General features: G+C 42.2%; 1 protein-coding gene across 3 annotated transcripts in view; it reads right to left on the bottom strand.

Annotated features, from left to right (window-relative positions):
* PLD1 (phospholipase D1) overlaps positions 1–21,107 on the bottom strand; it is a 237,617-nt gene that overhangs the window by 17,054 nt on the left and 199,456 nt on the right. For all 3 annotated transcript variants that reach the window (XM_062211829.1, XM_062211841.1, XM_062211835.1), the window contains 2 exons: positions 11,691–11,825; positions 3,369–3,522 (listed from right to left, as the gene is read on the bottom strand). In XM_062211829.1, the coding sequence (XP_062067813.1) occupies positions 3,369–3,522; positions 11,691–11,825 (289 nt within the window). The remainder of the gene's footprint in view (positions 1–3,368; positions 3,523–11,690; positions 11,826–21,107) is intronic.

Raw genomic sequence — 21,107 nt, 5'->3', positions numbered from 1 at the left:
TTCCAGGCTTCTGGCTTTGGCCTGGCCCAGTTCCAGCTATTGAAGACATTTGGGGGAATGAAGCAGCAGATGGAAGAAGATCCCTCCCCTCCCCTCCCCTCCCCTCCCCTCCCCTCCCCTCCCCTCCCCTCTCCTCCCCTCTCCTCCTCTCCCCTCCCCTCCCCTCTCCTCCTCTCCCCTCCCTTCCCCTCCCCTCCTCTCTTCTCTCTCCCAACACTCCCAACTCCTAAGTCTGCCTTTCAAATAAATAAACAAATCATTTTTAAAAAATCGAAAAATTTCCCCACATACGCCATGATTCAAAGGCAACTGACTAGCCAGATTCACAACACATGTGACAAAGAACTTAGCATCCTATGTAATTAAAGTACTTATAAATAATTAAGAGAAAATGAGGCCTTCCAACATAATGAGTGAAGAATATGAATAAGTGAGGCAATTTACAAAAGAAAAATTACACATGACAAACACATTTAAAAATTCTAAAAAATGAAAATAATGACATTCCATTTGACATCTAACATATTGGCAAGGATTAAATAAAGTAATGGAAGTCAGTAAAGGCAGAAGGAACAGCCCCTCTAAAACATGGTGAGTGACAGAACAAGAAGTTAGGGGGCGGAAAAGCTTCCTTAGCGTAAGGAGACAATCAGGGCCAAGGAGGCATCTACAGACATTGTCATTCTTCTCCATCAGCCACACACCTGCTGCACAATGAGGCGTTAAAGGAGGGCAGACACATACAACTGGGGTCTTCAAAACCTTCATGGAAAACCCACCTTCTCTTTTAATCTTTTAATTCCATTTCCTTTTTAAAGATTTATTTATTTACTTGAGAGGCAAAGTTAGAGAGAGAGAGAGAGAGAGAGAGAGAGAGAGAGAGAGGTCTTTGATATGCTGGTTCACTCCCCAAATGGCCACAATGGCTGGAGCTGGGCTGATCTGAAGCCAGGAGTCAGAAGCCTCCCCTGGGTCTCCCACGCGGGTTCAGGGGGCCAAGCACTTGGACCATCCTCCTCTGCATTCCCAGGCCATCAGCAGAGTGGGATTGGAAGTGGAGCAGCCGGGTCTCGAACCAGCACCTGTATGAGATTCCGGTGCCACAGGCAGATGCTTAACCTACTATGCCATTGTGGCCGGCTCCTTTAATTATTTTCCATGAACTTTTTGACACTTTTCAGTGAAAAATGACATAGCCCCTAAAAGGTTACCAAGAATTTAATAACACACTAAAAATGTGTGTAAATAATAAAGAATACTGTAGACCTGCAAGATTCTTATTTAAAAAATACCACATGTAAATACCTAAGTATACAAACAAGGGGCATCATATATATGAAATGTTAACGTTATTAGCATAGGTCAATTTAACTTTCCTGTTTTCTTATTCACCACGTTTCTACATTGAAAATGTGTTGTACATCAGAATGCTCAATAATGATCACAAATTTGAAAAGTTATAAAGAAGCCCACCACTTTAAAGAGAATAGTTAAATCCTCACAGAACCAAAAAGGTCTGGCATATATTTTCAGTTTACAAAAGGAAATATTTGTTTTTGTGTATATGCTGCAGTAGGCCATCAGTGAGTGGATTGGCAGGGCACTAATTTTAAATTCTCCCCTGCTGAGCAAAACACGTTAACCTTAGAAGCTAATAGAAATATCAATCACTTGAAAAAAATTCTTACTGGCAAACTAATTAGTAAAAAGGCAATGACTACAGCAGTAGAAGTGGGGAGGAGGCGTTGACTGACAGGTGGGTGTGTGAGGGGTGGGTCTGCTGAGCTTCGTGGGGAGAGGCAGCAGAAGGAACGCCTCTGGAGCTCAAAGCGTCTGTAGGGCAGGAGGACAGAGGGTGGGAGGTGGAGAGCTCGCCACGCGCCTGTCTGCTGGTGAGCCAGCTTCCAACAGTGACGCCAGGCAGTGCCCCTCCACAAACAGTGCTCCAGGACGTCTGTGGAGAATGCAACTAAAACCCACGTGTATTTTGGAGTACAACAGTTTGAAATTCACGCATATAAGGGGTTTTTCAGAAAGGCCATAGGAAACGTGCATTATGGGAAAAACTATGCATGGATCTCAAGGATTTTTTTGCACAATTCATTTTTTGGTTCCATCTTCCATGAACTTTTTGAAGTCCACTTGTACCATGAAGCACCATCCTTAGCCATTTCATGGACACTTGCTGCATCTCATTGTCCATGCCACCCTGAGATCACAGTGTGGCCAGTATAGTTCTAGAACTGTGAAACTGTGGACTTCCTGCCAAGACCTAGAGAGTGGGCAGGTGTTCCACAGACCGTAGGCAGAAAGGGTCGGCAGCAAGTGAGGGGAACAGTGACCGGAGAGGGCACTGTGTCAGAGTAAGGATTTCACTTGTTCTTAGTTTTCCTGTGATTTAGGAAGCCACTGGACAGGAGTGAGAAGAGACTTGGGACCTTGTCTGGAAGGCTCTAGGAGAACCATTCTTCCAAGAAAAACAGCCCGCAGGTCCTGGCAGCAGTTAAAGCTCAGCCCGCAGGGTTCTCAATGACACCTAACTCAAGGAGGGACCCATCAGGCCCACACGATGCTTGCTCTCCTGTCCAGCACACGTTCATTTAAAACTCACATCTTCTGCAGATCAGAGATCTTCCACATTTGGAATCATCCTGAACCCGACAACTGAAGTTCCCACATGGATATCAGAACCAGTAACCACGTGGCATACTCCTTTAGTCATTTCCAATTTTTAAAACTCAAAGCATCTTTTAAAACTTAAATTGGCTGGGGCCAGCGCTGCGGCATAGGGGGTGAAGTGGCAACCTACTATGCCAGCATCCCATGTGGGGGCAGGTTCAAGTCCTGGCTGCTCTACTTCCAATCCAGCTCTCTGCTACGGCCTGGGAAAGCAGTAGAAGATGGCCCAAGTCCTTGGGCCCTGCACCCACATGGGAGGCCTGGAAGAAGCTCCTGGTTCCTGGCTTCAGATCAGCCCAGCTCCATTTGGACAGTGAACCAGCTGATGGAAGGCCTCTCTCTCTCCCTCTCTCTTTCTTACTCTCTGCCTCTACCTCTCTGTAACTCTGCCTTTCAAATAAATAAATAAATCTTTAATAAAAAAACCCAACTTGTGTCTAGACCATTTGACCTGCTCAATTCCTACATTAATTAATATATTTTAAATATTGCTTTCCGCTACAAGTTACAATGGCAGAGGCTATGAGAATCAAATTCCGTGTGTACTGCACGGAGTCACTCTGCACCCTGCTGAGCACACATCTTCTGGGAGAGACCCCATCCCAGGAACCTGGCATGCTCACACGAGCTAAGGGAGGGGCGGGCTGAGCCCCAGGGCCCATGGCCAAGACCCAGCTTTGGAGGCCCACCTGAAGCACTGCAGCCGGAGTCCCCGGGCGAAGCGGCCGGCCTGGTACTCTTCCCCATCCATGACGGAAGGCACCGTCTCTGTGTCCTGGACAATGACAGCCATCTCACTGTCCCGCTTACCCAGCATGCTTCGGTCATTGATGTTGGCAGAGCCTGGAAGGGACAGGAGTACAACAGAACTTTTGTGTGGGAGTTCACACTGTGGATTCTCTGCTGGCTGGACTCTTTGCTAAGGAGGCGCCTAGCAAAGCTTATCAAGAGAAGAGGGGCTTCAGGTGGCCCTCCTAACGGGGTGGGACGTGATCAGCGTAAAACCAGCCACAGCAACCTCATTATCTTTGCTGGTGCCTGGCTCCGAATGGGCACGTGGGTTCCAGCCAATATGACCTGAAGGCAAGCCTCCTAGGCACTTTCAAGAAAGGTTTTCCTCTTTGTGTAAAGGAACACAAGAAATGGATGCTGTCTCTTCCAGCCTTCGGATATTTGGAATTGAGGAGTTGGATGAGGACATGATTCTGGGAGTGACTGTAGCCACTTTGCAACCATGGGGGACAGGCAGAAAAGTTGGGGACAGCAGAGAGAGAGAAAAAAAAGATTTGGTCTTTAAGTCAATCAACTAGCCAAGCCTAGGGCATTCCTACATTCTACTAAAGCAAACAAAACATATTTTCTATTGTTTCACCTATTCGAGATGAGTTTCCTACCTTGTGACTCATAGGATTTTCATGTAACCATCAAACACTTAAGAACCAGACTCTCCGTGGACTTCAACTCAGCCACACAGGGATAACTGTGTGTCAGGAGGAATGAGTGCCTTCACAACCAACAGTCTGAATTCAGAACAGAGCGGCAGATGGCTTGGGGCTTGGGGCTTTCCCCTCCCCTGCCTCACCTGGGTCAAGGCGTGCCGGCAGCTTCGGCAGCACCCTTCCCCCAGCCTATTTTTAAATCCCAGTCAGCTGAGCACATCGACCGGCACATATGAAGGACAAGCTACTCTAACCCCCGGTTCAACCTGAGCTTTCCATGTGGATTCCGAAACCCTACCACATTTTCTGCATTAGTAACTGCGGCTTCTCGTTTTTCGCCCCTTGAGGTGTCCTACAGACTATGCAAGGGGCCCGGGCTGACTGTTCCTCCTTGTTCCTCTTGTCCGCGTTGCAACCCCGCTGCTTCTGCCAAGGCGAGCAGTCTCAGGCTGAGCACGCACACCGGCTGCCCTGCGTGACCGCAGCAGCCCTGCCACGAGCCCAGCCGGCAGGAGTCCGTGCCCTTTCCTAACATCTGCCATATACGGCCACACAGTTCACACGCCAATCCACGCTGTCTATGCAGGTGAATGGTGCCCCATGCTGGCTCTGGTGGATACAGAAGGGATGCAGCAGCCACGGAAATGTGGGCGCACCACTGGAGAGGTGGTAGGCGGCCACCTTCGAGCCACTCTGGTCTGGAGGCAGCAGGCTGCTCCTTGTGCGTACGCGCACACTTTCACTAAGCTACACAATCTGCAGCCGAATCTCTGCACTCTACGACTGGCCCGGCGTTAGTTTGGACGAGTCATTTCATGTTCTCAGCTTTAACTTGAGCTTTCCTAAATTGGGATAATAAAGACCCTCAGGGTTTTGTTTTTTATGGGAGTTAAGCAAGTCCATGTGAAAGCACTTAATGATCTATAAACTTCTCTGCAAGTGTTTATTATTATTGGCATTAGTAATAAATACTTCTAAATTCTAGAAGATCTGCCCCAGAAAACACTGCAGCAGGAAGACAGTCGACTTGCTGGAATGTAGCATTGATAACAAAGAGGGCTCCTCTCTGGCTTGGTCTCCTTGACCTAAGTGTGTGAAGAAAGGACCCCAGGAGCTTAGCCTCCAGTTACTGCTTTGAGATTTCATTACCCTCCTGGCCCCACCAGAGGGCGCTCCGGGGCTGGGGGCTGCAGGATCAGCTCCACACCCAGGCAGCTCCCCCAACCTCCGCCCACCAAAGTGGGGTTGGGGGTGGGGGTAGGGGTGGGGGTGCAGGTGAGGGGCTCACTCCAGAGAGGAGGAACACAGAGGGTATGGTTCTGGGATTTCAAGGGCGATCTGGAACTACACAGAGCACTGACTCTCAAAGTCACTGGATTTCTCCCCAGGCTGAAAACGTGACCCCCAGAGCCCGGGAGCCCCCTGGACCTTCCCAGGTACAGCCCTCCTTCCTCAGAGGGAGGCCCGATGTTGGACTTCATGTACAGCCCGGCACTGTTTTCCTGAACAAAGAATACTTTACTTTTGACTGTTTAATTTATACAAAAGGAACCACATAGCAGATAATCTTTTGAGATTTCTTTCTTTTCTCCAGTATTGTGATTCTGGGATTTATCTATGCACAGTAATGCATTTATTTTCATTGAATGAACACACCAGGGATTGATTTATTCATTCTGTTGATGGATGTCTGCATTGCTTCCAGAATTTTGCTGTGATGAGCAATTCTCCTCTACATAGTTGTTTATATGAGGGCATTTCAAAAAGTCCAGGAAAAAGGAAAGATCATTTTGTTGCAAAAATTTTTGAAATTCATGTATAGTTTTTTCATAATACATACTTTACACAAACTTTGTGAAGAGCTCTTGTATTTTTTAATTATTAAAATTATTTATAATTTAAATTAAATTTAAATTATTTATAATTTTTTAAATTATAGGCAGAGAGAGAGGAGCAGGCAGTGAGAAAGAGATGGAGCTCTTTGAACTGCTGGTTCACTCCCCCAGTGCCCACAATGGCTGGGTCAGACGGAAGCCGTGAACTCCATCTGGGTTTCCCATGTGGGAGAGAGGGACCCAGGTACTAGAGCCATGACCTGCTGCCTCCCAGGGTGCACACTGGCAGGAGGCTAGAACTGGCAGTGAAGCTGGAACTTGAACTCTGACACGCTCATATGGGATGTGGGGCATCTTAACTGCTACTCCTGATACCTACCCCAAGAGCACTTGTATTTGTTCTTCAGCCCACACATGTGTGGGCAGTAGTGGATGATGAGCTGTAGGGTGGCTAACATTACTAGGTACTATCAGAATATTTTTCTTTTTTTATGATTTATTTGAAAGGCACTTTACACAGAGAGAAGAGAGAGAGAGGGAGGGAGGAAGAGAGAGAGGGGGAGAGAATCTTCATTCACTTGTTCACTCCCCCAAATGGCCACTATGGCCAGGGCTGGGCCAGGCTGAAGCCAGGAGCCTGGAACTCCATCTAGGTCTCCTAGCTGGGTGCAGGGGCCTAAGGATTTGGGCCATCTTCTGCTGCTTTCCCATGGTTATCAGCAGGGAGCTGGGTCAGAAGTGGAGCAGCTGGGACTCAAACTGTCACCCACATGGGATGCTGGTGTCATAGGCATTGTCTTAACTCACTGTGCCACAATGCTATCCCAGTGCCAGAATATTTTCTAAAGGGCTTTCCAATTTATGTTCCCAGCAGCAGTAACTGGGGGTCACTGTTGCTGGACAGCTTTGTCAATACTAAGATAGTTAAGCTTTTAAATTTTCACCTTTCTGGTATTTTAAACGTGGTTACTTTTGTCATTATTATATTAATGAGAATGAACACTTTTCCTAAGTTCATGGGCCTTGAGTATCTTCTCTTTGATGAATTTCCTTTACCTTGGCCTAGGCCATTTTTCTTTGCATGTTTGGCTTTTTGATTTATATCAGTTCTTTGCATATTTTGAAAACTAAATGTGTTGTAAACATCTTTCAGCTTGTGGTTTGTCTTTTTATTCTTGACAGTATCTTTTAGTGGATAAAGTTCTGAATTTTAATGCAGTTGGGCTTATCTATGTTTTCCTTTATTGTTTGTGGGGTTTTTTTGGGTATGTCTTATTTAAGAGATTGTGAATTCTTCTGTAGAAGGCAGAGTAATGAGCCCCAAAGATGTTCACGTCCTAATTCCTGAAACTTGTGCATTTGTCCTGTTGCATGACACAGGGGAACTGAGGCTGCAAATGGACTTAAAGTTGGAAATCAGCTAACCTTACAGCAGGGCGATTACCTTGATTTATCCAAAACAATCGCAAGGGCACTTAGAAATGAAGGCGGCCAGAGGTGGCTGTGACTCTAGAGCACACTGAGACTTGAGCATTTTCAGCGATGGAGGGTTGCTGCCTCTCAAAGACGGGGAACAGGCATGAGCTGAGGGACATGGGCAGCTTCCAGAAGCTGGAAAGGCAAGGGACTGGATTCTCCCCCTGGAGCCTCCAGACAGGAGTGCAGCTGGCCTGCCTGCGGGCACCCTGACTCTAGTCCAGTGAGACCCGTGTACAAATGACAACCTGCAGATGTGTCAGATAATACCTTTGTGTTGGTTTGCATCATTAACATCACTTGTCACAGCAATCACAGAATACTAATACTCCCGGGCTAACATTGTGGTACAGTGGATTAAACTGTTGTTTGCGACACCAGCATTGCATATGGGCACTGGCTCGTGTCCCAGATGCTCCACTTCCAGTCCAGCTGCCTGCTAAGTCACCTGGGAAAACAGCAGCGGATGTCCCAAGAGTTTGGGCCCCCGTCACCCACATGGGAGACCAGGATGGAGTTCCAGGCTCCTGCCTTTGGCTTGCCCCAGCCCTGACCATTGGAGCCATGTGGGGAATGAACCAGAGGATAGAAGATCTCTTTCTCTCCATCTCTTTCTGTAACTTTGCCTTTCAAATAAATTAAATAAACCTTTAAAAAGAGAAAAGAAAAGAAAACCAACAGACCAAGTCTACCCTCTTTTAATTTATTTTCTTTCAAGGAAAATCAGTTTTGCTCTTGAGCCCAATTGGGCTGTTCTATAGTTTCCACCACTTATGTACCCTGTGCCTTCAGATTCTAAGTTTCCAGCCCTCACTACACATTAGCATTGCCTAGAAACCTTTTAAAGTATGGATGCAAAAACAGACAAAACCTCCTGATGCCGAGTCCCAAACCAATCACACCAGACCAGTCAGGTCACAATTCCTGGAGGAAGGAACTAGGTGTTGGTGTACTGCTCCATCCCAGGACCCATCAGTCATCCCTTTTTTTCTTATCCATTTTAAGGTATACTGCAGACATGGATAAAGTTTTCCCCCTAAATATTCATATATTCTCTCTCTCTCTCTCTCTCTCTCTCTCTCTCTCTCCCCCTACTACCTATCTAGCTAATATATATATATATATAATTACCTACCTATTATTTACCTATTTAATATATATTATCTATCTACTTATCTACCTATCTTTCCTTCCATCAATCCACCATCCATCCATCCATCCATCCATCCATAATGTATGCATGTATTTAGCTTTAAAGCTCTCCAGGTAAATCTACAGCAGTCAGGGCTGAGATCCCCTAGGACCAGAAATTCTTAGAATAAAAAGAACCCCTCTTTACTGGGGCAGCTCCCCTTGCAATACAGGTGTTATGACTTCCAGAGAGTTTCCCTACCCACCCACACTCAGTGATTGCCTGTGGACCCTCTTGCTCCAATTCAGCCACACCCACCTCACTGCTTCCGGTGTAGGGGCAGGAAACACTGCCGCTCCTCTAGCCCAAAAACTCTCTGAGGGCAGTGGCACTGTTTCACCCGAGTTTTACTTCTCCACATTGTGTCCTGCACTGGATTAGTGAACATTACAAACAATGATTTCACATACCCAATATTCTACTTAAAAGATAGCCATGTTTTGTTTACGAAAACAAATGTCAGTTTGGTTAAATGTTAAAATTACCATGGGTTATAAAACTGGACTCTGTCACAGATTTGATGACCAGCAGGGCAACAAGTGATCAAAACTATATACAAAAGAGATCTTCAATGTGAGAAAACAAGTCTTCCTCATGGGGAAAAAAATGAGAATAAACAATTAGTCATTTTTCTTATGCCAGTGAGTCAACTCTTCTAGCATAAGTTTGCCATGTTAGAAAAAGTAACCACAAGTTACTTTAGACTCCTTTTGGCTTTAAAGGCTTGCTTAACAACTGTAAACATTTCTCATCTCCTCAAACTCCTGGGAACTGGAACATTTTTCTCTGTTAGGAGCTTAAACAGGGTTGAAGCGTTAAAAGACGCAACCATCTGCTTACTCTTCGAGTTTCCATTGAGATAGAACATAGGAAGCTCCTGATTTTTCCTTGGGAGGAATCTGTTCTTTAAGTCACGCTTGGGGAAGGGAAAAAAGACAGCCAGCCTCTAAGAACTAGCAATCAAGACCTCTTCATACCCCCATGGCCCCAACTTGAAGTTCAAGAGAGTGGGCAAGAGCTCTGTTCACAATAGATCAATTATTGCTAGCTGGTCTAAACAAACCGTAGCTTTGCAGGGTTTGGAGACCTTTCTAGAAAATAAGCCAATTTAAAAACTCAAGCAATATGTTTCACTGTTAGCTCTGTTCCTGAAATCTGCCTTGCTTTTGCACTTCATATAGAGTAGAGCAGGCTGAAGGTGAGAGCAGTCTTGCAAAGGGAAAGGCGTACATTTGTTAAACTTCATTTCAAGAGTTCTCAACTCTTGCTGAAAAGACTGACTGGATTTTACTTGGCTGTGCTTGTTTTTCCATTCCAGCAAACATCAATACTTTTTCTCTTTTGTACTGTCATTTTTCAGATGGAATATAAAAATATTGTGAGGTTGGCTTTTGAAGAACAAGGTCGGAGTAGTTTAAGAGAAATAAAAGAAATCTTGTGTATTGAGAGAATGTGGGGAAGTAAACAAACCTCTAAAGAGCTTTGATTTCTATAAAATAAAAGGTAAAAAAAGGCATTGTTCTTAAATGTCCTGTATAAGTTTAAAAGAATACCTAATTTATCTACCCATTGATCCATCCACCTCTGTATCTAATCTCTCTCTCTCCACATACATTTTCTGCTTTCAGAACTACTTTTCCTTTCTTTTCAAACCATATTCCATTACAGTAACAAGACAGTCTCACTACTGCTAGCTAGAGGATTTTTCTGTATCTTCTAAGTAGAAGACAGAGATGGAAAACGCGTATTTGCTGCCAAAACATTTCAAAACCTTGCACAACACATAGGTTCTTAAAGAATAGTGAAGGATCTTATGTTAGCTGAGAAACTACATTTTATTTAAAACAGATGAGCAGAATTCCTGACTGGTGCATGACCTGTCTCGCAGTAACATGCCCAACCCTGGTCAGCTCATTTACCGGACTGGTCATCAAGACCTTGCTTCTCACTTGCCAGTGTTCATGTAACACAATATTACAAAGCCAGCAATTCTGGGATGGGAAAATGAAGAAAGAATGCTTAACATTCAACCCTCTTGTTAACTTGATCTTATCTGGATAGGATGTACAGCTTGAACTTCCCGCTGAACCACCAGTGGGGACAGGCCTTAGGAGAAATCTACGATGTCTTCTTGATAAATGCAGACCTCAGTGTCGGTCTAGGCCAGGTCATTAATATACAATTCCCTCCTCACCCACGCAACTCAAGAAGGCTGGCCTGCTCTGCACACTGATTAGTGACACCCAACACACAGATGTTAGGAAACAACAACTACAAGCATACAGGCTGCAATATTTTAATAACTTTCTGATTCTGATTTTTCCGTAACTTTGGATCTGGGGTAATGGTTAAGTGGATGTGGTGTAAACACAGACAAATCACCACGTGGTGCTCACCTATGACACATTCTTCCTCTTCATTTCTCCCCCACCAATTCCTCAAACTAAGGCACTTGGATTCAATATAAAAATCAAAGGAATAAAGAACAAGGGGGGAGTGTTTGGATAGTGGTTGGGTTGCCTGTTTCCCGTATCACAGTGCCTGGGTTTGAGCTCTAGCTCTGCTCCCATTCCAGGTTTCTGCTAATGTACACCCTTTGAGGCAGCAGGAGATGGTACAAGTGGCTGGGTTCCTGCCACCCACGTGGGAGGCTTGGATTGAATTCCTGGATCCTGGCTTTGTCCTGGCCTTCCTCCAGGCACTGTGGGCATCTGGGGAGTGAACTGGTGGATAGGAGCTCTATCTCTCTCTGTCTCATCAATCAATCAATGAAACAAATGAGATCAGAGACCATTAGACTTCTGGGTTAAATCACTACCTCTAGATATTGTAATTTGCACAAAGTCCATTAAACTGCTTTTGATTTCAATTCTTCATAGATTAAAAATAAGGTTAAAAAGGACTTAAAAGAAATGACTGCCTTGGAAATGTGTTAGATATCATGTTACTATGTCTAGATATTTATTCATGTGTCTCTCAACTGCAAAGGAAGCTTGGATAGAACAGGAAGAAAGACTTAGGCACAGGCTCAGTCAGTGGCACGGAACACAATTATAGACTACTACTTACCAATAATAACAGTGTTATCATCAGCAATTAGCAACTTGCTGTGGACATAGATCAGCTCAGTGACCAGGTTTCCTTCTAGCTCTGCATGCGTTCTAAGGCCACAGAATGATATGTAGTTTATCCACTGATTACCCACTGTAAACACAATAAAAAGAAATGATCAAATTCAGTGTGACCAAGCGCAGTAAAGGCACACCACATTTTATCTTTGTTCAGAATATACTGAACCAGGATGCTGAGAATATATGTATTTTGTCCATTTCAGGATTCACCCAGGATCCGTTTTTGGCCTCTCATGATAATACTATTAATCTGGATAGTTATACATTTAAAAAATAATCTTGACATGCTTGCTATCTTTCTTTACTGAGGTAACCCCAAAGTACTTTCAAATATGAATTTTTTATGTTAGTGATTTGATGAAAAATTACTGAACAGTGATGGTTAAAGCTGAGCCACAGTAGTTAACTCACGACTTCAAAGTGACATTGCTTCTATATTGGTGGACACCTGCTACAGTTTAAATCCGATGCAAGATGTGTGCCCGAACCACCTGGTAAATACACAGTGTGCAGGACAGTCATCACTAAGCAGCGGTTACATTTTACAGATACTGGGTAAATGAAAATGCCGGCAACTTAAAAATTCTACTCCTTTTTGGGTCATTAAAATCAGGAAACGAAAGAATCCTTACATCTGACTTAGCGGAGTTACCTTCAGAGTCAGTGGTACCAGGTCTGCATTTTAACATGCTGCCCTCTCATCTCCTTATGTGAGGACCATTCATGTGATTAGCAGGATAACCCACAATCAGGACCCTGGTGCCAGTATCACTCACAAGATTTTATGATCTCTCTCCCACACAGCAGTTGTCCTGGATAAGCAAAGTCTGATACTAAGAACAAATGGAGTGGGACCAAACCATCACAAATTCTAACAGCAAAAGAGTATAAATAATGTTTTTTCTTATAGAGAATCTGAAGCATACTATTAGAACTTGTGGAAGTTCATGTTCCATTTATTGAAGCTTCCATTTATTACTAATGTTTCCTATTTTACTTCCAATGTTATAGTGTTTCTATTAAGCTTAGGTGTCTTGGAAATAGATTCTTTAACAGGTAGTATACAGAGGTCCCCCTATGTCCCTGATGTGATGGAATGATCTTACATAGCTGTGTTTGACAAGAGTTGATGTGTTAGTGTACTAGTGCATCTTGCATCAGAAAAGCATTTCTAAAGAGTTTTCTGTAAATCAGATTTTTGCAAATAGATTTCTTTCCCCACTTGTTAATGTTATATCTAAATTAAAAAAAAGCATTTCCTTTTTTAAAGCCTCTCATGCCAATAAAATTTCTAGGAAATATTTTTAATATAAGGCCTACTAGGTTACAAATATTTATTCAATCCTTCTTTTTTTCCTACTGCTGTAAAAAAACTGGGTATTATACAATTTGTTAGCCTCAACTCTGCACACTGTTAAATAAATGAGTGAATGGACCTTTAGGTGGCAGCTAATATGTTAGCTTTTGGTTCCTCTCTATCACCCCCATTCCTGCAGCTTGCTTAAGACCTAAGATCAAAAATTTTAAGTTACAAAGCAGCTTTGTGAAGAGCAAGGTCTTTGCTAAAGTATTTTTGCAATATTTCTCATTTAAAAATCATGTCGCATAACACAGAACAGTGGTTCTCATAAGGGCCACCTCGATGGGATTTGTTAAAAGTGGATTTGTGTGACCCTGCCCAGAATCCTGACTCAGCAGAAATCAATTCAGTAAGTGCCCTAGGGAATACTGTCTTTAATGACATTGCCAAGGAGCTTTAGTATTTATAGACTTCTGATTAGGAATACATGTCAACAAAATTATACACAATGACCGAGTGAGCTGCCTTCCAGGGGTGGTAGTCTGCTCAGTATGAGGTAGCCATTAATACAAGACAGCATACTGACTGATCTGGGGAGGAAAAATCACGTGATTTTCTCAGTAAATGCTAACAAGCTTTTCACACATTTTAGCATCTGTTACCGTTTGGGTGTCTGCCAGAGACTCATGTGTTAAAAGCCTGATCCCCAGAGTCTTATGTTAATGAATGAAGGATGGTACTTATGGTTCTGAAGGTGATCAGATTGTATTAGGACCACAGTACAATGAAGCTGGAAATAAGCAACTCTGGAATCTCTAGAATATATGCAAACACATGGAGACTGAACAACATGCTCCTGAATGAATAGTGGGTCATAGAATAAATCAAAAGAGAAATTAAAAAAATTTCTGGAAACAAATGAAGATGACAATACAACATATCAAAGTTTATGGGATACAGCAAAAGCAGTGTTAAGAGGAAAGTTTATAGCAATCGGTGCCTACATCAAGAAATTGGAAAGGCGCCAAATAAATGAACTATCAATGCACTTCAAGGATCTAGAACAACAACAGCAAACCAAACCCAAAACTAGTAGGGGAAAAGAAATAATTAAAATTAGAGAAGAAATCAACAACATCAAAACCAAAAAAAAAATAAAAAATACAATAGATCAGCAAAACGAAGAGCTGGTTTTTTGAAAAAATAAACAAAATTGAAACACTATTGGCCCAACTAACCAAAAACAGAAGAAGACCCAAATCAATAAAATTAGAGATGAAAAAGGGAATGTAACAACAGACACCATGCAAATAAAAAGAATCATCAGAAATTACTACAAGAGCTGTATACCAATAAACTGGGAAATCTATCAGAAATGGATGGATTCCTGGACACATACAACCTACCTAAATTGAGCCATGAAGACACAGAAAACCTAAACAGACCCACAACCAAGATAGAGATTGAATCAGTAATAAAGACCTTCCCAACAAAGAAAAGCCCAGGACCAGATGGCTTCACCACTGAATTCTACCAGACATTTAAATAAGAACTAATTCCAATTCTTCTCAAGTTATTCAAAACAATTGAAAGAAAGAGAATCCTCCCAAATTCTTTGTATGAAGTCAGCATCATCTTCATTCCTAAACCCAGGAAAGTGGCAACAGAGAAGAACTGCAGACCAATTTCCCTTATGAACATAGATGCAAAAACCATCAACAAAATTCTGGCCAATAAAATTGAACAACACATCAGAAAGATCATTCTCAGGGACCAAGTGGGATTTATCCCTGGTATGCAGGGATGGTTCAACATTTGCAAATCAATTAATGTGATATATCACATCAACAAACTGAAGAACAAAATCCATATGATTATCTCAATAGATGCAGAGAAAGCATTTGATAAAATACAACACCTTTTTATGATGAAAACTAAGCAAATTGGGTTTAGAAGGAACATTCTTCAACACAATCAAGGCAATTTATGACAAACCCATGACCAGCATTATATTGAATGGGGAAAAGTTGGAAACATTTCTGCTAAGATCTGGAACCAAACAGGGTGCCCAATTTCACTACAGCTATTCAGTATCATCCTGGAAGTCTTTTAGACAAGAAAAAGAAATCAATGGGATTCAAATTGGAAAAGAGGAAGTCAAACTATCCTTATTTGCAGATGACATGATTATATATACAGGGGATCCAAAAGACTCTACCAAGAGACTACTGGAACTCATAGAAGAGTTTGGAAAAGTGGCAGGATATAAAATGAATATACACACAAAAATTTGTACACACAATGTCATGGCTGATAAAGAACTTGTAAGATCAATCCCATTCACAATAGCTACAAAAAAAAAGTCAATACCTTGGAATAAACTTAACCAAGGAAGTCAAAGATCTCTATGATGAGAATTATAAAACATTAAAGAAAGAAATAGAAGAAGATACAAAAAACTGGGGAAAATGTCCATGTTCATGTATCGGAAGAATCAATATCATCAAAATGTCCATTCTTCCAAGAGCAATTTACAAATTCAATGCAATGTGAATCAAAATGCCAAAGACATTCTTTTCAAATCTAGAAAAATTGATGCTGAAATTCATTGGAAACACAGGAGAACTTAAATAGCTAAAACAATCTCATACAACAAAAACAAAGCCAGAGGCATAACAATACCAGATTTCAAGACATACTACAAGGCAGTTATAATCAAAACAGCCTGGTACTGGTACAAAAACAGATGGATAGACCAATGGAACAGACTAGAAACCCCAGAAATCAACCCAAGCATCTATAACCAACTTATATTTGACCAAAGAGCTAAAACCAATCCCTGGAGCAAGGACAGTCTCTTCAACAAATGGTGTTGGGAAAACTGGATTTCCACATGGAGAAATATGAAGCAGGACCCCTACCTTACACTTTACACAAAAATCCATTCAAAATGGATTAAAGACCTAAATCTATGATCTGATACCAAAAAATTATTAGAGAGCATTGAGGAAACCCTGCAAAACATTGGCATAGGCAAAGACTTCTCGGAAAAGACCACAGAAGCACAAGCAATCAAAGCCAAAATTCACAAATGGGATTACATCAAATTGAGAAGCTTTTATACTGCAAAAGAAACAGTCAGGAAAGCAAAGAGGCAACCAACAGAATGGGAGAAATTATTTGCAAATTATGCAACAGATACATGATTAATAACCAGAATATACAAAGAGATCAAGGAATTCCACACACACACACACACACACACACAAAAACCCAGTTCAGAAATGGGCAAAGGACTTAAACAGAAATTTTTCAAAAGATGAAATCCAAATGGCCAGTAGACATGAAAAATGCTCAGGATCACTAGCCATCAGGGAAATGCAAATCATAACCACAATGCAGTTTCACCTTACCCCTGTCTAACTCACCTGTCTCTCCCAGTTAGAATGGCTTTCATACAGAAATCAACAAACAACAAATGCTGGTGAGGATATGGAGAAAAAGGTACCGTAATCCACTGTTGGTGGAAATGTGAACTGGTAAAACCACTATGGAAGACAGTTTGGAGACAACCCAGCCATCCCACTCTTGGGAACTTACCCAAGGGAAATGAAATCAGCAAATAAAAGAATTATCTGCACGCCCATGTTTATTGCACTCAATTCACAGTAGATAAAACATGGAATCAACCTAAATGCCCATTAACTGAGAACTAGATAAAGAAATTATGGGATATGTACTTCACGGAATACTACACAGTGGTAAAAAAAAAAAATTGAAATCTTGTCATTTGCAACAAAATGGATGCATCTAGAAAACATCATACTTAGTGAAATAAGCCAGTCCCAAAGGGACAAATAAGCATGTGTTCTCCCTGATCTGTGATAACTAACAGAGCACCTAAAAAGAAACCTGAAAAGGTGAAACTGACACTTTGAGAAGCAATGACTTGAACAGCCCCTGTCGTGACCGTTGAGGAACAGTTCTGTTCTTTTCTTTCTTTCTTTCTTTCTTTCTTTTTTTATTTCTTAATATCATTGGTTGAACTCTTTACCTAACACAGAATTAATCATATGTGTATAAAGTCAACTGAAAAATAGATCTCGGTGAAAAATAAGAGTGGGAATAAGAGAGGGAGGAGGAAGTTTGTAACTGTAAAGCTCTATAGTTCTGCATACATGCCTACGGACTGACTTCTTAGTGTACAGTTTACAAACTTCGCATGGGACCCCAAATCACATTAAGCTGAGTGGTAAAAATGTCATTTTAAGTATTAAAGTGACCATATTGAGTGTCAAAGTGATCATACAGATAGAATTAAGTGTTAAAGGGATCATATAAATAAGATTAAGTGTCTTGTAATAATAACAGAAATAAAAAGGAGAGAATATTCCAACATGGAAAGTAGTCCACACAGCAGATTCATAGAATGACAATTGCTTTAAATAACAATGACCTCAGAATCAGCCATTAAGGCACTCTGGTCTGGCTGAAAGCCCATGAGAGCTTTTCAGGCATGGAAAGCCAAGACACTGTGGCAAAAACAATGTCTTACATGAAAGATTTCTATGAGTGAGACCCCGGTGGAAAGAAGGGGCCATCAAAGAAGGATGTACTTTTCTCTGAAGGGAGGAGAGAACTTCCACTTTGCCTCTGACCTTGCCTAAATACTGATGGAGACTGTGGACTCAAAAGGCTTCCATAGTCTTGGAAGCTCATGGCAAGAGCCTCAGGTGATCACTGACGTCATAGATAACAGTGTTAATTGTTAAATTAATAGCAGGAGTCGCTGTGCACTTACTACCCATGCAGGACCTCTGTCCTAAATTAGTTGTACTATGAGATTTAACTGTAAAACTTATTCTGTTTTTTATATTTTGTGTGTGTGTATAAATAGTTGAAATCTTTACTTAGTATAGAGTTGGTATTCTGTGGATAAAGTTAATTGAAAATGAATCTTAATGGAGAATGGGACCAGGAAGAGGATAGGGAATAGGGGTGGGAGAGTGCATATGGTGGGAAGAAACACTATATGCACTTATGAAATTTATGTTCATTAAATAAAAGGCTTCTAAAATTAATAACATAATTCAAATAACTTTTGGTTATAGACATTTCAGTGTATCTACTTAGGCTAAAGACAACAAAAATCACATTCTTGTATGTTAGATTTAGTTTTCATTGTAGTATAGGCTAACAATTCCAGAGCAACCTTTTGTGTATTCTAAAGTTGAGAAAATATGTAAGTATGCTATGGATAATGAGAGCCAGATTTCTTACTATGGGAGAAAGGATCTTTAAAATAGGAAGAGGAATAGCTAGAAGGAATCCGGTCACATGAGACTGGAATTGGAGGTAACAGTATGAAGACAGGTAGGAAGGCAAGTCGACTGATAGATGGATGGACAGACAGAGGCAGATGCATAGGTTTGTGTGTATATGGAAAAGGCCTAAAGCAGTAACATTTCAGTAGCAATGATCATGTCTAGCACCTAGATTTTCATCTGTAAATACCATCTCTCACTAAAAGAACAGAGGTTCCTTGGAGAAATGGATGATTGTAGGCCTGGTGCTGTCATGTATGACTCTGGAACACCTTGCTGCATCAGAGCAAACAGAACACTGAGGAGAACTGTCAAAAGAACAAGAAGCCAGTTTAAAGAGGTCCTCACTGGCCAAACCAGACTAAGCATCAAGATCACAATCCACTGAATAAAACAAGAATCAGTAAGTCCACGCTAATATAAATAAATCAATAAATCAATAAATGGGGAAGAAGGAAAATTTTTCATTACAACAGAACTCAACGAATTAATTTTAAAGACGCTAATAGGAGCTGGTGTTTCAGTGGGTTAGGCCATCACCTGCAGTGCCTGTTCAAGTCATGGCTGCTCCACTTCTGGTCCAGCTCTCTGCTAATGAGTCTGGGAATGTAGCGGGAAGATAATCCAAGTGCTTGTGGCTCTGCCACTCATGTGGGAAACCCTAATGGAGTTCCAGATGCCTGACTTTGGCCTGTGCCAGCCCTGGGCCAGTCGTTGTGGCCATTTGGGGAGCGAAGCAGGAGATGGAAGATCTCTCTGTCTCTCCCTCTCTAGAACTCTGCCTTTCAAATAAATGAATCAATCTTTCTTTTTTAAAAAAGAAAGTAATAAGTATAGAAGAAATGATGGAAACAGAAAGTCAACATTTGCCAACCATCACAGCAATAACTGATCCAGGGAATAATCATTAATGTACCAAAACCAGCAGGCGAATGTTGGACGAGAAGCAGAATATTTATACATTCAAAGTGTTTTTCCCATAAAATACCTGTTCATTACAAAAGGGAAAAGAGCCACTTTACAGTGGAGATCTCTGGCACACGCCACCGTCGCTGCATGATGCACGTCCATGCAACCACTGAAGAGACAAATTAGTGTCGTGTTCCTCTCAGTATCTTGCACTAAGAATGTGACGCCACTTCTGTGATAGCCCAGCGCAAAAGCTGTAACCTAGATCTAAACAGGACCTGACAGGCGTACCCAGACTGAAGGACGGTCTACAGAATATCTGGTCTTATTCTTCCAAAAAGTCAAGGTCAGGAAAGCCCCATACCTGCCCCCGAACACGGAACGACTATGTTAGATTAAAGGAGAAGTGAGATACACAAGCACTAAATATCACACAGGACTGAGAAGTGAATCCAGACCAGAAAAACATCCTCCTCTTCTGCTATACAAGGCATCAGTAAGACGACTGGCAAAATCTCAGCGAGGTCTACCAACCAGATAACAGTACTATTATCAATGTGAATTACACTTCTTTTGATAAGTGAACTAAAGCTGCTTAAGCGACTGTCCTTGTTTTCTCAGAAAATACATGCATATGGCAGTCCTGGAAACTTCTCCAAGTCTGAAATTATCTGAAATTTAAGATATAGTTTTAAGGTTATTGATACTGAGTAGCTGTTGGCAACATGAAGGTTTCATGTCGTCAAAAGTTTTAATTTCCTAAAGCACAGCCACGTGCCCCTCCGCAGCGGACCTTGAGAGTATCAGCGAAACATCGATTAGTCAAAGACTCGGGCCGCCACCCATAGCCAGCTCTTGCTCATCCCTGCCAATGCTAAAGTGCTAACCAAATCCTAAAACTTTCATTCCTCTTTGAAAAATGGACTGGAGAAGAAAGTTAACAGCACCAGTAACAGGGTCCCAAAGAAAGAAAACAAATGAGAGGGTTTTAAATGCAATGGGGGTCCCAATCTCTGCTGTGAACGGATCTTCCCCACCCCCGCCCCGCCCCACCTGTGCACTGTCCTGGGTGGGAGGAAGTATGAAAATATTTGGGCCAGCCCTTTCTTCTGTGGAAAAACCTGGCTCAACATGTGACAGGTACGAAGCTGCTGATGCCTGCCCATGTTCTCAGCATACACTGGTGAAACAAGTGCCTTTTCAAGAATCATGGGAATGCCCAGAGTGTTGTACAGAGTTATCCAAAGCCAGTGCTGGACAAGGATCAGGCAGATTCCAAATTAGATGTCACAGGTGTATCTTAAGAACCTGGAGGGGCCAGCGCTGTGGCTCACTGGGTTAATACTCCACCTGCGGCGCCGGCATCCCATATGAGCACCGGGTTCTAGTCCCGGTTGCTTCTCTTCCAGTCCAGCTCTCTGCTGTGGCCCAGGAAGGCAGTGGAGGATGGCCCAGGTCCTTGGGCCCTGCACCCACATGGGAGACCAGGAGGAAGCACCTTGCTCCTGGCTTTGGATCGGCACAGCACGCGGGCTGTAGCAGCCATCTGGGGAGTGAACCAACGGAAGGAAGCCCTTTCTCTCGTATCTCTCACTGTCTGTAACTCTACCTGTCAAAAAAAAAAAAAAAAAAAAAAAGAACCTGGAGATTCATACAGGCCCAGGACATATCTGCTATTAACATTTCTCTCTCTCTCTCTCTCTCTCTCTCTGTGTGTGTGTGTGTACCTCTAAAGAGCAGAACTTTAGTACAATATATTCAATAATTATAAAGAATTTTCATGGAAGGATATCAAGAGTTATTAGACGCTTTTGTTACTTAA

The sequence above is a fragment of the Lepus europaeus genome, chromosome 2 (assembly GCF_033115175.1).
Source record: "Lepus europaeus isolate LE1 chromosome 2, mLepTim1.pri, whole genome shotgun sequence".
Classification (NCBI taxonomy): Eukaryota; Metazoa; Chordata; class Mammalia; order Lagomorpha; family Leporidae; genus Lepus; species Lepus europaeus.
The sequence above is the reverse complement of the archived record's forward strand: the minus strand, read 5'-3'. Positions and strand labels throughout refer to the sequence as shown.